The 12,764-nt window shown below is 45.9% G+C and overlaps 1 protein-coding gene across 3 annotated transcripts in view; it reads left to right on the plus strand.

The window, feature by feature from the left end:
• The window catches only part of Ptprm (protein tyrosine phosphatase receptor type M), a 694,512-nt gene that overhangs the window by 631,973 nt on the left and 49,775 nt on the right, over positions 1-12,764 (plus strand). For all 3 annotated transcript variants that reach the window (XM_075956536.1, XM_075956537.1, XM_075956538.1), the window contains one exon: positions 6,466-6,563. In XM_075956536.1, the coding sequence (XP_075812651.1) occupies positions 6,466-6,563 (98 nt within the window). The remainder of the gene's footprint in view (positions 1-6,465; positions 6,564-12,764) is intronic.

Consider the following 12,764-nt stretch of genomic DNA (forward strand, 5'->3'; position numbering starts at 1 on the left):
TCTGACAAGCATGTCTGCATTGCTCTGTGTCCTGTGCTGCCTTCTCTGGGCTAGCTAGCTGGTCAGCAAGTGTCTGGCCATTCTCTTGTCTCCACTCCCCCTATCTCTTCCTAGGAGTGCTGGGATTACAGATGCGCACCACTGGGTTCCAAGGATTGAACTCTGGTTGTCTGTCTGGAGTGGCAAGCACTTTTTCCACACCGAGCCACCTCTCAGTTCCAAACTTCTCTGAATAAACGTGGCTCACGGTGCTGCCCTTGTTCGTCACGATTTGTGTTCTCTCCATTGCTGTATCTGGCCAGCCAGTTTCCTCTGTCTACTCGAAACACTGACATATGTCTCAAATATGCAAGAGGTTCAGACGATCCTCAGCCTCAGTCCCATTTCTGCTCCTCTCAGCCCTCTGTGCCTTTTCTATGGTTGCTGACGCCAGGTTTCAGTGATGGTTGAGCCGCATAAGTAGGAAATGCCACAGTGCAGTTTCTACCCTAGATCTACTCAGACCATCCACCATACCCACTCCTGTTGGAACCCTCCGCCCTACCCAGGCATGGGATCCATCAGGTCAGTTGTCTCCCCCCTTGTGTGTCTTTAATATCTATCTTCTCTCCATAAGCTCATGATTCTTCAAGAAAGCTCATCTCTTCACAAGAGAGCTCCTGTGTGTCCCCTTCTCCTCTCAGGTATTAAGACAACTGCAGGACATTCCACCTTGACCAGGACTGCTACCCCAGCCTTCATTTTCAGTCTTCTTCATCAGGGTCATGGTTAAGACTCAGCAGTCTTCAGAAGCAGATCCCTGCTTCTGCGCCAGTATGATATCCCTCCGCCCATGCGCCAGTATGCTATCCCTCCGCCCATGCGCCAGCATGCTATCCCTCCGCCCACGCGCCAGTATGCTATCCCCCCGCCCACGCGCCAGTATGCTATCCCTCCGCCCACGCGCCAGTATGCTATCCCTCCGCCCACGCGCCAGTATGCTATCCCTCCGCCCACGCGCCAGTATGCTATCCCTCCGCCCATGCGCCAGCATGCTATCCCTCCGCCCACGCGCCAGCATGCTATCCCTCCGCCCACGCGCCAGTATGATATCCCTCTGCCCACGCGCCAGTATGATAGCCCTCCGCCCACGCGCCAGTATGATATCCCTCCGCCCACGCGCCAGTATGATATCTCTCCACACACTTTATCCACAGTTTGACCCATTTCTATATCCTGGTCTCCAGACATCCTTCTTATATCCCCAAAAGAAAGTTTGAAAAAAACTTATCTGGCTCTCTTTCAACATTTTGAGTTTATATTTAAAACTAAGGGCATGCAAGATGGCTCAGGGAGTAAAAGCATTTGGCTTTAAACCTGGAGCCCTGAGTTCAGTCCCCAGGATGCACATGATGGAAGGAGAAAATTAGGTTGTCTTCTGACTTCCATATAGGAGCTGTGGTGTGCACACGAATGCGTGTGCGCGCACACACACATAAAAATAATTTAAAACGTAATCTTTTCTCAAGCCTGAGAGTTTATCAATTGCGGGCAGGTAGTATTACATATCTCCCCAGATAAAATGCGGATGTGTGTAACCAGAATGAGTATTTTGTGAGATGTGTTAGATATATCTTTCCTATCTTATGCAGATTAAAGCAAATCAAATCTCCAGATCTAAAAGAAAACACGTGAAACCTTATCCTTCCATTTAGTGGAAGAAAATGAGGCTCCCTGTAAGACATTCCGGCTCCACTTAAAAGATAATCATTGCAGCTTCTTCCACTTCAGGAGTGCTGAACTCAGGGCATCCCACAGTGAGCCAAAATACCAAGTTTGACCCTCACAGCAAGATCTCTGGAAAGGCAGGGAGGCCTGCCTTTCTAGGGTCAATATTCCAGCTGTATTTTTTTCCACTCCTGTAGTTTTCACTCCTGGGTAATGCCCACAACCACACTGAGATGACCAAAGGGCTTGTTTAGTGCTAGAAAGGCAATTACGCATGCAGGCTTCTTGGGGAGGTCGCTTTCTGAAAAGTCCACATAGACATTAAGTACTGGGGCAATAAAACTAGAAAAGCCGTCCACAGTGCCTTTAGAAGGTCTCTGTGTCTCTGAGGCTCTGCGGAGCTCAGTCGGAAGTTGTCCTGGAACATGGGCCTTACCGCACCTGCTCAGGGAGGGCATGTGCCTGGAATCATCTCTTCCTTAGACAATGACAGGCCTCTGTAAAGAGGGGGAGTCGCTGGTACTGCTCATCCTTGCCCCTCTGGTATTGCTAGGGGAGAATCCCAGACAAAATACCTAGCCCCCCCAAACCAGGTTGAGGCTGAACTGGCACTGTGGGGGCCACTTCATAGACCTACAGATGATTTACAGAAGAAAACTTGGAGGAAACCACACTGTTGAGAGCCACTTCAGTATTTTACGTGTAAGGGCTGCTGCCATCAAAGGTGACCCTGAAGGGAGGGAAACAGGAAGCCTGTGCCCTGGGGAAACTCTAGGTGGCTCTGAAGAGCTGGCAGCTCACAGAGAAATGCCTGAGCTTGCAGTCCTCATGAAGGTGAGCGTTTTCTGCCTCAGAGGGAGAGCAACAAACAGGTTAAAGGAGAAAACTGACCTGATGCTAAGCCACTCTGCAAAGGGCTTTTCTGTGCGGGCACCACAGGTTTTCCGGCTGTCTTCCCCTTGTAATTATACTGGAAGCTTGCTAAGTGATTCTCTCGATGGCCCTGGGATGGACCAGAGTCAGGCTACCCTTCAGCCTCTCCACTCTAGTCCTCTTGTGGCTGAATGAGGAGGATGGTGAGTTGGAGGCCAGCTGCTCTAAGACCCGTCCTGTCTTGGGAGGAAGGGAGGAAGGGAGGGAAAGAGGGAGGAAGAGAAGGGAAGGAAGGAAGAAAGGAAGGAAGGAAGGAAGGAAGGAAGGAAGGAAGGAAAAGAAGGAGAAGAAAGGAAAGACAATCTCAACTCCACTACCTCCTAGCTGTGGGATCCAGCCACTTACTGTGCTTCTCCGAACCTGGCAGAGATTTGAGGGCAGGGACAGGGACGGTCAGTCTGGTTTCTTAGGATGGTGAATTTTAAATTTAATGAGATAATACACTTAAAGTACTTCCAACAGTGCTGGGGAAATAAAACTCCCTCAAACGATGTTAAATTTTATTCTGTGTATCCTGGAGCAGCATTGATATTTATACCTTGCTTTTAAAAGCTCAAATAAGGCACTGTGAGTGTTCAGAGGACCTTGACTTCTCAGCAGCTCTACTTAACAAGAAAGCATGCTGTATAGAAATCCAGATGTGAAAGGAAAGCAGTGTAGCTTGCCTACCAGGGTTTGAAATTATAATTTGTAATATCCCTCACCTCCCATGAACTAGAGAACTCATCTTACACAATAGAGCCCATCCTGGAGTGTCTTTCACTTGGGCTTTTGATTGTATCTCAGCTTCCTTCCTGTGTCCACATTCTTTGCGAGGCTGGGTGGTGGTGAGCGGCACCTCCACACGCTTCATTCTCAGTGTGTGCCAACCTGAGTGCGGGAAATGGAATGTCTTGCTGATCTGCTGCTGTTGAAATTCCTAAACCTTACCTGTCAGATGATATCCTCTGGCAGGAGGGTAACAGCTGAGCTTCCCATTCCAGCCCATTGTGTGAACATCTGTGAATATTGCGCCACAGCACATGGCAGTGGCCTCCACTCAGCCAGAAGCGGTAGAAATCCCATGCATGGCGGCCAGTCATACCTGTTCAGAATCTGAGAGAGATGGCTTGCAGAGCCCTTTCTGCTCTTGTGGATTCCCCATCCACGGACAAGCCCTTAGGGAAGTTCCCAGTGACCCTAGGGACAGGTCTAGACTCATCAGTAGACTCGGAGCACTGCTCAGTGGAGATTGGCTGGCAAGGAAGAATTTTCTTTGACCACCAGGGTAATAATAGGCTGCACTAAGTTGCGAAGCAAAGCCTTGGGGCAGGGAAGCTAAGATCCATGCTCTGCTTAGAAGTCAGGAGCAACAGTTCCATGTCAATGCCCCAAGGTAGTCCTTGAGGACTGAGTTATAAACCCCCTGGGTCTGAAATGAGTCCCCTAAAGGATGACCCCTTTCCAGAACTAGAAGAGGGAAAGACCATGGGTCCTCAAGCTTCTGTAGATGGTCGTAGAAGCATAAATTGAGAAGGAAGTCAAAACCAGGACTGGTCGTTAGAATTCCTCATGTGTATGCAGCCTTATACACACACACACACACTCACTCACTCATTCACTCTACTGTGTGGCAGGCAGAATTCCTCATGTGCACACAGCCTTACACACACACAAACACTACTGCATCATAGGCATTCTATAAAGAAACGCACTAACATCAGATATGGTGTTCCCTCCATGAGGGAAGATTTCAATTAAATAATCACAGGGTATTACTTGCTATGAAGGACTAAGCAAGAAGTACTTTGAACAGCACAACAAAGGGTCCTGGTCTCGAATACCCTGGGAAATATCCTGGGGGCATAGATAGGAGAGCTCGAAGATGTTGGAACCCTTGACTCATCCTTGCCTGTTGCCATGGTTATCAGAACTATTTCTCCATGTTTCGGTGTACATCAGAGGCCTGTGTGCCTAACGAGGCCACTGCCCTGATTCAGGGCTTTTTTTCACATTGGGAAGGCTTTGCACGGAGATAGACTCCATGCAGGATTTCCCTCCTGAATAAGTAACAAGCTGTTAAGTACACAATGAAAGCGAGGGATGGGTGACTGATAGAAGCTGATGTTTCCGTGTCCCTCCTGTAGCCTGAGATTAAAGTCTCTGAAATCTTCAGCCTCTGCGGCAGGACAATGGCTGAGATGGCTAGTGTCACTTCACAGGTGGTGGCATGTGTGTCCCCATCCCCAAACGGATTCGAGGCAGACGTGGGGCAACTGAGCCCATTTTTGTAAGAGTATAAGGCTGTGCTGTCAAAACAACATGGGGAGAATGATAGTTGGTGTGCCCGGGGGCAAGGGGAACAAGCTGGACAGCTGGAACAGGAGGCTCTACACCATAACCATTGCCAATTGGTCCAGAGGAGTGGAGCGACTGAGGGGACCCCCCCTCGGTGTGCTGCCATTACTGCGACCAAGCATGCACAAGAGATAAACATTAACAAATGCATCTTGTTTCCAGTCTGTTGCTTTGTTGTTTATCAAATGCTTGAATTCCATGGGTCCTCAAGATCACCTTGAGAGCTGTCCGTGTGCTCATCTCAAGATGGCCACACTGAGGCTCACAGTAACCAAGTGATTTATCACGGGTCACACAATTCAACTTGACACACCGGCAAAGTAAATAACCCATTAGTGTCAAGATACTATACTACAAGAGGGTGGCGGTTCTAAGTGTGCCTGAGCATCTGTGTGCGTCTCCGTAGAGGATGTGCCTCTCCAAGCCTTTAACCCTGCATCTCTCTCATCTCCGCGCAGTTTTTCTTTTCTTCTGTATACCGTCAGTTTTACAGCCTCAAGTATGTATGGTCCTGAGGCACTTTGGGGTACTATTTTTTTAAGCTCTGGTGAATGGTAGGCAGCGCTAATTGGACTCAATGAGTTGTTTTCTAAAAATAAGTGAGAAAGAGGAATAGGGCATGGGGGAGGGAGGGAAGCTTTGTTAGGAGGCAAGGAGAATTGGACAGGATGGATATTATAAAGGTATATTGGACGCGTGTAAAATATAGAAGTTTGAATTGAAAGAACATTTAAATTTCACCTTTCTGCACCTGTGATATCAGCCCTAGCATTTTGTAACACATATCCCGCCCCCACAGGGTTTTTTTTTGTTTTCTTGTTTGTCGTTTGTTGTTTTTTTTTTTTTGTGGGGGATGGGAGTAAAATGCCAAGCCCCAGGAAAGAGTTCTGAATACTCAGATCTCAAAGGGTGAGGTTGCAGGTGTCTGGCCACATTCTGCCATGTTCCGTGGGATGCACAATGGCTGCCTTAGACCCGTAGCTTCTCTCTCACTTTAGAAAGTTGTGTGGAAAGAGAGAATGGATTAATTTGACTGATGGCACCAAAGAAGAAAAAATATTAGAAACAAGGAAAGGCCATCTCTCCTACTGAGGCTCATTTCATTCCACGTTTCACTTCCCTGGGAGAGCTGCCAATTGTTAGCAGCAAGAGTAATGTAGGCCGTTTTTTTTAAAATTCCACTCTTGAGTATTATGGAGATAAATAACTAAATGATGGAGAAATCACTTTCTTTCGCGGTAGTGGTTTAAGAGGAGTAAAGAGAACTCAAAATGCAGATAATATTGGAAGACGTGAGACAAAAAAAGAGTCAGCCATGAGTGGAACACTGGCTCTCGCTCTAGGTACAGTTGCAGAAGGGGTTCCTCTCTGTACGGCTGCTGTCGAGAGGCATCTCGCTAAAAGCAAAGGGGGGGTGGATGCACAGGCTTCTTTGAAGTCCCAGCAATGCTCCAAGGGGAAATGACGCCTCTGCTCTGTTTTTCCCAGGGCCCATGCAGGAGACTATATATGACTTCTGGAGGATGGTGTGGCATGAGAACACGGCAAGCATCATCATGGTGACCAACCTTGTGGAAGTGGGAAGGGTAAGCCAGCCCGTGCTCTGCAAATGGCCTTTGGTCCCTTGTTGGGTCAGTGATCCAGAGACATGAATCATGCTCTTGAAGTATTGCGCATACTCCAAAAGAAAACTTACCCACCCCAGCTTCTCCAATTGCTTACCACAGTAGTTATACATTTTCAGTAAGCACAGTCTGAATGGCTCTCGCTTGCTGAAATAGCAGCAGACAGGGAATGCACTCAGGATTTAAAAGCTGCCGTTATCTGGTTATTTTGAGCACGCAATACCTCGAAGCATTGATGCTGGTTGTTGGGTGTCAAAACCCTGTGGGTGCTACAATAGACATGACAACATTCTTATGTCAGGGGAATTGGCCCTAACAATAGTGTGCATGGTTGGGATACATCTGTGGATTAGAAACCTAGCATGCTGGCATGCTTCGGTATGCCTTGGTGTTATAACCTATCAAGCTGGAGCCATAATCCACCCCAAAGTTCTTTTATTCCTGTCTCTAGTGACTGTTTATGAGTTTTCATTTTGTTTAACCAGAAAGCTGATGAGCGGTGGTAATCTTAGCAATGGCATCAGATTACCTCTGGAGCACAAATTTTAAATGAGCAAAGATAAAGGGTACAACAGCCTTATAATGGGTTCAATTCCGTGGTGATGCTCAGCCCAAATAAAGAGCCCATTACTTCTTAGGGAAGTTGCTATTTATATCCAGCAAAGGCAGCCTGGTAGTTGTCCTAGAACTGAATCATTGAAGCAAGAACCTTAAAGGGGGGTGGTGCTTAAGATTTCGAGACGGGTGTCAGGAGGCACAAACAAATACAACAATTGTCTCAGAAGAAGATCTCAGTAAGTGGAATATACTGAATATTCTAGAAAAGGTGACAGACTAGATAACTGGACCGTCAACAAACATCTTGAAATTCTAGATGAGTCCCGCTTATTTTTTTAAAGCTCATATACATCGTATGAGTATGTAAGTAGAGTTGTTTAAAACATGCAACTTAATACTCATGAATGCAAGACACCACAGACCTGAAGTAAACTCGGATGGAGACTGTAGTGGGCCCAGAAACAGGCAGCGGAGCTCTGTGTCTATCTTGGTGAGAGGTACCCTGATTTTGAAGCCAGTGACAGTCAAGAGATGATATCTTAGGGCCCTCGGGGTTAACATAATATCCAAACCTGTGGGGGTAGATGGTCAGATAGAAGTCAAACTCGGGGAGGACGTGGGAAAGAGGGGAGAGAAGGGAACATCCACTTGCCCTGAGAAAATGACAGTAGCATTGCTCCATCTTCATTTAAGATCCCAGGAAACTGAACCTGAGCCGAACTCATGGGTCAAGAGGTCAAAAAAGAGTGTCTCAGAGAGTCACCCCCATGTATATAGGGTCATGGATTCAATCAACATACCTTCCACAAAAAGAAAAAAAAGGAAAAATAAGAAAGCATCTGCATTCAACATGTGCAAACTTATCCCTAGACAATAGAGTGAACCTGTTGACATTACACTGTATTGAGTATCACAAGCCATCTAGAGATGGTGTAACCCATGTATATAGGAGGACGTTGCCTAAGTTCCATGGAAATGGTCTAGCAGTTTACATAAAGGAGACCCCAGGGGAATCGTAGAGCCAATTCCCCATTGATATTGAGGGAGGAGTATATAAACTCACAGGATGCAGGTAAAACGAATATAAAAGTTCCTAGATGCCCTTTATTAAAAGAAAGATGAGACTTCTAACTCAAGAAAGTGGACACAGTAAAACCAAAGAGAAATAAGAAAGTAGAGAAGAAATTTATTAAATTATAGTAATAAATATTAGCTAATACAAACCTAGTTATATGAAATAGACAAACTTTTGGCAAGAGATCAGAAATAAAAGGAAGAAAACCAGGTATCGTGAATATCAGAGAGGATAGTGACTAATAATAAACTAATAGATTTGGTAATTTTGTAGAAAAACATATTCTCTAAGACCAGTTCCCAAAGAAAATGAAATTCTGACAGAACAATTATTTAAAAATTGAAGCATAACCAAAATTCAGCCATGAAAATGTACTAGACAAAATTTGTTTGTTTGTTAGTACTCAATATTCAAATTTTGTATAGTTTAATTTTATAAGTTATAAAATACAAATACATTTTATATGTTTTATAAAAATGATTCTAAAAAAATAGAAGAAAAATTGTTTTTCTATCTTACTTTATAAGGATAGGACAACCTTGAAATCCATCCCAGACACAGAACATAGGAGAAGATAAAATTATAGGTGTCACAAATTGGCAGGAAGAAATAAATGGGCCAATATGTCAGAACCGAGGGCCCAGATGTTGACTGCAGGCCTAAGTGGAAAGATATCTAATTAGTGAGCTTTTCAATCAAGCCAGCTGGGACATTGCTTACCCATGTGGACCGAAAAAAGAATAAAGATCTCTTACTCATGGAATGCCCCCAAACAACTAAAAGCTAACAACCTCCATATTGCAAATAGGACTTTAAAACTCGTAGGAAATAATACAGGAAAAATATTTAAGACTTTGGTTTTTTTTAAAGACTATTTCAAAGACAGCAAAAGCTTGGGGAAGATTGGAATTTTTGAAATTTTAAGCATGTAATGTTTTCTGTACAGCAAAGGTTACCAAGTGACGAATTGGGGGTTGTATGAGTCCATTATGTAAAGCATAAAATCTTTCAAAGCCACATTTTCCGTACTGAAGGTATGAAACCCTTTTCTTTCACTTCTGTCTCTTCTGGAAGCTGGTGGAAGTATGGGTGAGCTGGCTTGGAGCCCGGTCAAGCAGGGGCTGGTCATGTGGACAGCCTAGAGGGAATCTCTGGTACCATGAAGAGTAGGGTATAATGGTACCTGTACATCCAGCAAGTCAGACAGCCACGACAGAATGCCTTACACTGAGAGACATAAACCATGGCAGACAGCCACGACAGAATGCCTTACACTGAGAGACATAAACCATGGCAGACAGCCATGACAGAATGCCTTACACTGAGAGGCATAGGCCACGGCAGACAGCCACGACAGAATGCCTTGCACTGAGAGGCATAGGCCACGGCAGACAGCCATGACAGAATGCCTTACGCTGAGAGGCATAGCCACGGCAGACAGCCACGACAGAATGCCTTACGCTGAGAGGCATAAGCCACGGCAGACAGCCACGACAGAATGCCTTACACTGAGAGACATAAACCACGGCAGTCAGCCACGACAGAATGCCTTACACTGAGAGACATAAACCACGGCAGTCAGCCACGACAGAATGCCTTACACTGAGAGACATAAACCACGGCAGTCAGCCACGACAGAATGCCTTACACTGAGAGACATAAACCATGGCAGACAGCCACGACAGAATGCCTTACGCTGAGAGGCATAGGCCACGGCAGTCAGCCACGACAGAATGCCTTACACTGAGAGGCGTAGGCCATGGCAGACAGCCACAACAGAATGCCTTACGCTGAGAGGAATAGGCTACGGCAGACAGCCATGACAGAATGCCTTACGCTGAGAGACATAAGCCACGGCAGACAGCCACGACAGAATGCCTTACGCTGAGAGGCATAGGCCACGGCAGACAGCCACGACAGAATGCCTTACGCTGAGAGGCATAGGCCACGGCAGACAGACATGCTAGAATGCCTTACACTGAGAGGCATAGGCCACAGCAGTCAGCCATGACAGAATGCCTTACGCTGAGAGGCATAGGCCACGGCAGACAGCCACGACAGAATGCCTTACACTGAGAGGCATAGGCCACGGCAGTCAGCCACGACAGAATGCCTTACGCTGAGAGGCATAGGCCACGGCAGACAGCCACGACAGAATGCCTTACACTGAGAGGCATAGGCCACGGCAGACAGACATGCTAGAATGCCTTACACTGAGAGGCATAGGCCACGGCAGTCAGCCATGACAGAATGCCTTACACTGAGAGGCATAGGCCACGGCAGACAGACATGCTAGAATGCCTTACACTGAGAGGCATAGGCCACGGCAGTCAGCCATGATAGAATGCCTTACACTGAGAGGCATAGGCCACAGCAGTCAGCCATGACAGAATGCCTTACGCTGAGAGGCATAGGCCACAGCCATTTATTTCTTAGAGCTGTGGAGGCTGCTGAATCCACATCAAGGTCAGCATGCTGCAGAGTCTGGAGAGGGCTTCTCCTGACTTTCATGTGTCTGCATTCTCACGAGGACTTCAAGTAGCACGGCAGACAGAGCAAGCTCTCTAGGTCTTTTCTCATACAGACACTAACCTTGTTGGATCGGAGCCCCACCCATTTAAGCTCATTTGTTCTTGCTACTTCATTTCTGGATAGAGCCATCATGGGGAATGAGTGGTCAGGTTTCAGCTTTTGAATTTTGGGATATAAAATACTCCATCCATGACCACCTACTTTGGGACGTTCTGAAAGATTATGTGAGAGTTTCTCCATGTCCAGTAGAGAAGTTCTTGCCCATTATGAAACTCAGTAAATATTAGGTATTAATTTTAATGTTCTATTTTCAAACCTCAGATCAGCAATGATACATATAATGACCTGTTGACTGAGTTTCCTGTCCTGTCCGTTTCCCACAATTGTTAAATCCCAAAGAAATCACACAGAAGTCTACATTAACTATAAACTGATTGGCCCATTAGCTCAGGCTTCTTATTAACTCTTATAGCTTATATTAGCTCATTATTCTTGTCTGTGTTAGCCATGTGGCTCAGTACCTTGTTCAGCGAGGCAGTCACATCTTGCTTCTACTGTAGCGAGGTCAGGACTGCAGCTAGGACTGGGCTTTCCTCTTCCCAGAATTCTCCTGTTCTCATTGACCCGCCTCTACTTCCTGTCTGGTTGTCCCGCCTATACTTCCTGCCTGGCTACTGACCAATCAGTGTTTATTTAAAATATAATTGACAGAATACAGACCATTGTCCCACAGCAATGACCCTGATTTTCCTGGATATTGTGGGGTAGGGAATGGCACCAGAATTCATTCTCATTTAGGGAATGATACAATTTGGCTCACTTTTTCCTTCCCCCTCCTCAGCAAGCACCCAGAGTGGTTGACTTCCGGATAGTGTCCAAAAGCGATTGAGTATGCCTTTGAACTCTTCTGTGAAAGAGCAGAGAATTTCTTGGTCTTGCAATCCTTCTGAGGGAACTGCACACTTATCCCAGTCTCTGGACTGACTCCACAAATAACTTGCAGAATGTCCATATCCCACAGTGAGGCCTCTCTGGAGGTGGTGGTCCAGCCTTCACAGGCTTTTACAATAGCCTCCTTCCCCCAAAGGAATTTGCTGCCTCAGATTTTAAGTATTGGCTTTCCTGAAGTAAATTATTTTGAAAAGTAATAATCAGTAAAATAACAACGCCTACTAGTGTTTAGGACTAAATGTTCATGGGTATTTTTTCCTTTAGTTGAAATTCCCAAGTATGCTCTATCCAGACTCAGAATCCTTAAGAGGGAAATGTCTTTACACATGATAAATTCCTTTACTTTAAGGAAGAGTAGAGACAGTGTGGTCTTTGATGAAAGACAGAATGAGGGCTATACTGTTAATTGCTGCAGTAAAGGGAGCTGTAAGCCTGGAGAGATGCCTCCACAGTTAAGGGTACTAACTCTCAGGCAGACCAGGGTTCAATTCCTACCACTCACCACATCTGTATCTCTAGTTCCAGAGATCTGACACTCTCTCTCATCATCCCCCAGCATCAAGCACAGGCACACACTCATGAACATTTTTTAATGTTTAATTTCATGTAATTATGTACAAAATATTATTGGTACATTTGGCCGGAAGTCCGATTTCATCTCAAGTGGTGTGGCTCAGCAGATATAGCAACTGAAAATGCCTCACTGTGACGGTCACAGTTCCTTCTTCCCACCAGGCCCTTGGCCCTGCCCTGTCAGGGGTGGCCACTGGTTTTCCAACAATGGCTTTAACAAATCAGTGTAGAAACTCCAGTCAATGGGATGTAACTGAAGGGGGAAGGGGGCATTAGGTTTCTGCTTCATTTATGAATCTGTAAACACAGGCTTACCAGAGATAAAAATGCTCAAGTTTTGTTTTCAACACATTCCTAACTCTTTACCAGGTTGGCTGGGAAGGTAAGGGTGAGCTCAGAAGAGGCCTCTATCTAGTCCCTTCATGTGGTTGTCTTCAATTAGTAGTGACACTAATGGCATCTACTCTCGAATG

This window comes from Microtus pennsylvanicus, chromosome 22, assembly GCF_037038515.1.
Source record: "Microtus pennsylvanicus isolate mMicPen1 chromosome 22, mMicPen1.hap1, whole genome shotgun sequence".
NCBI lineage: Eukaryota > Metazoa > Chordata > Mammalia > Rodentia > Cricetidae > Microtus > Microtus pennsylvanicus.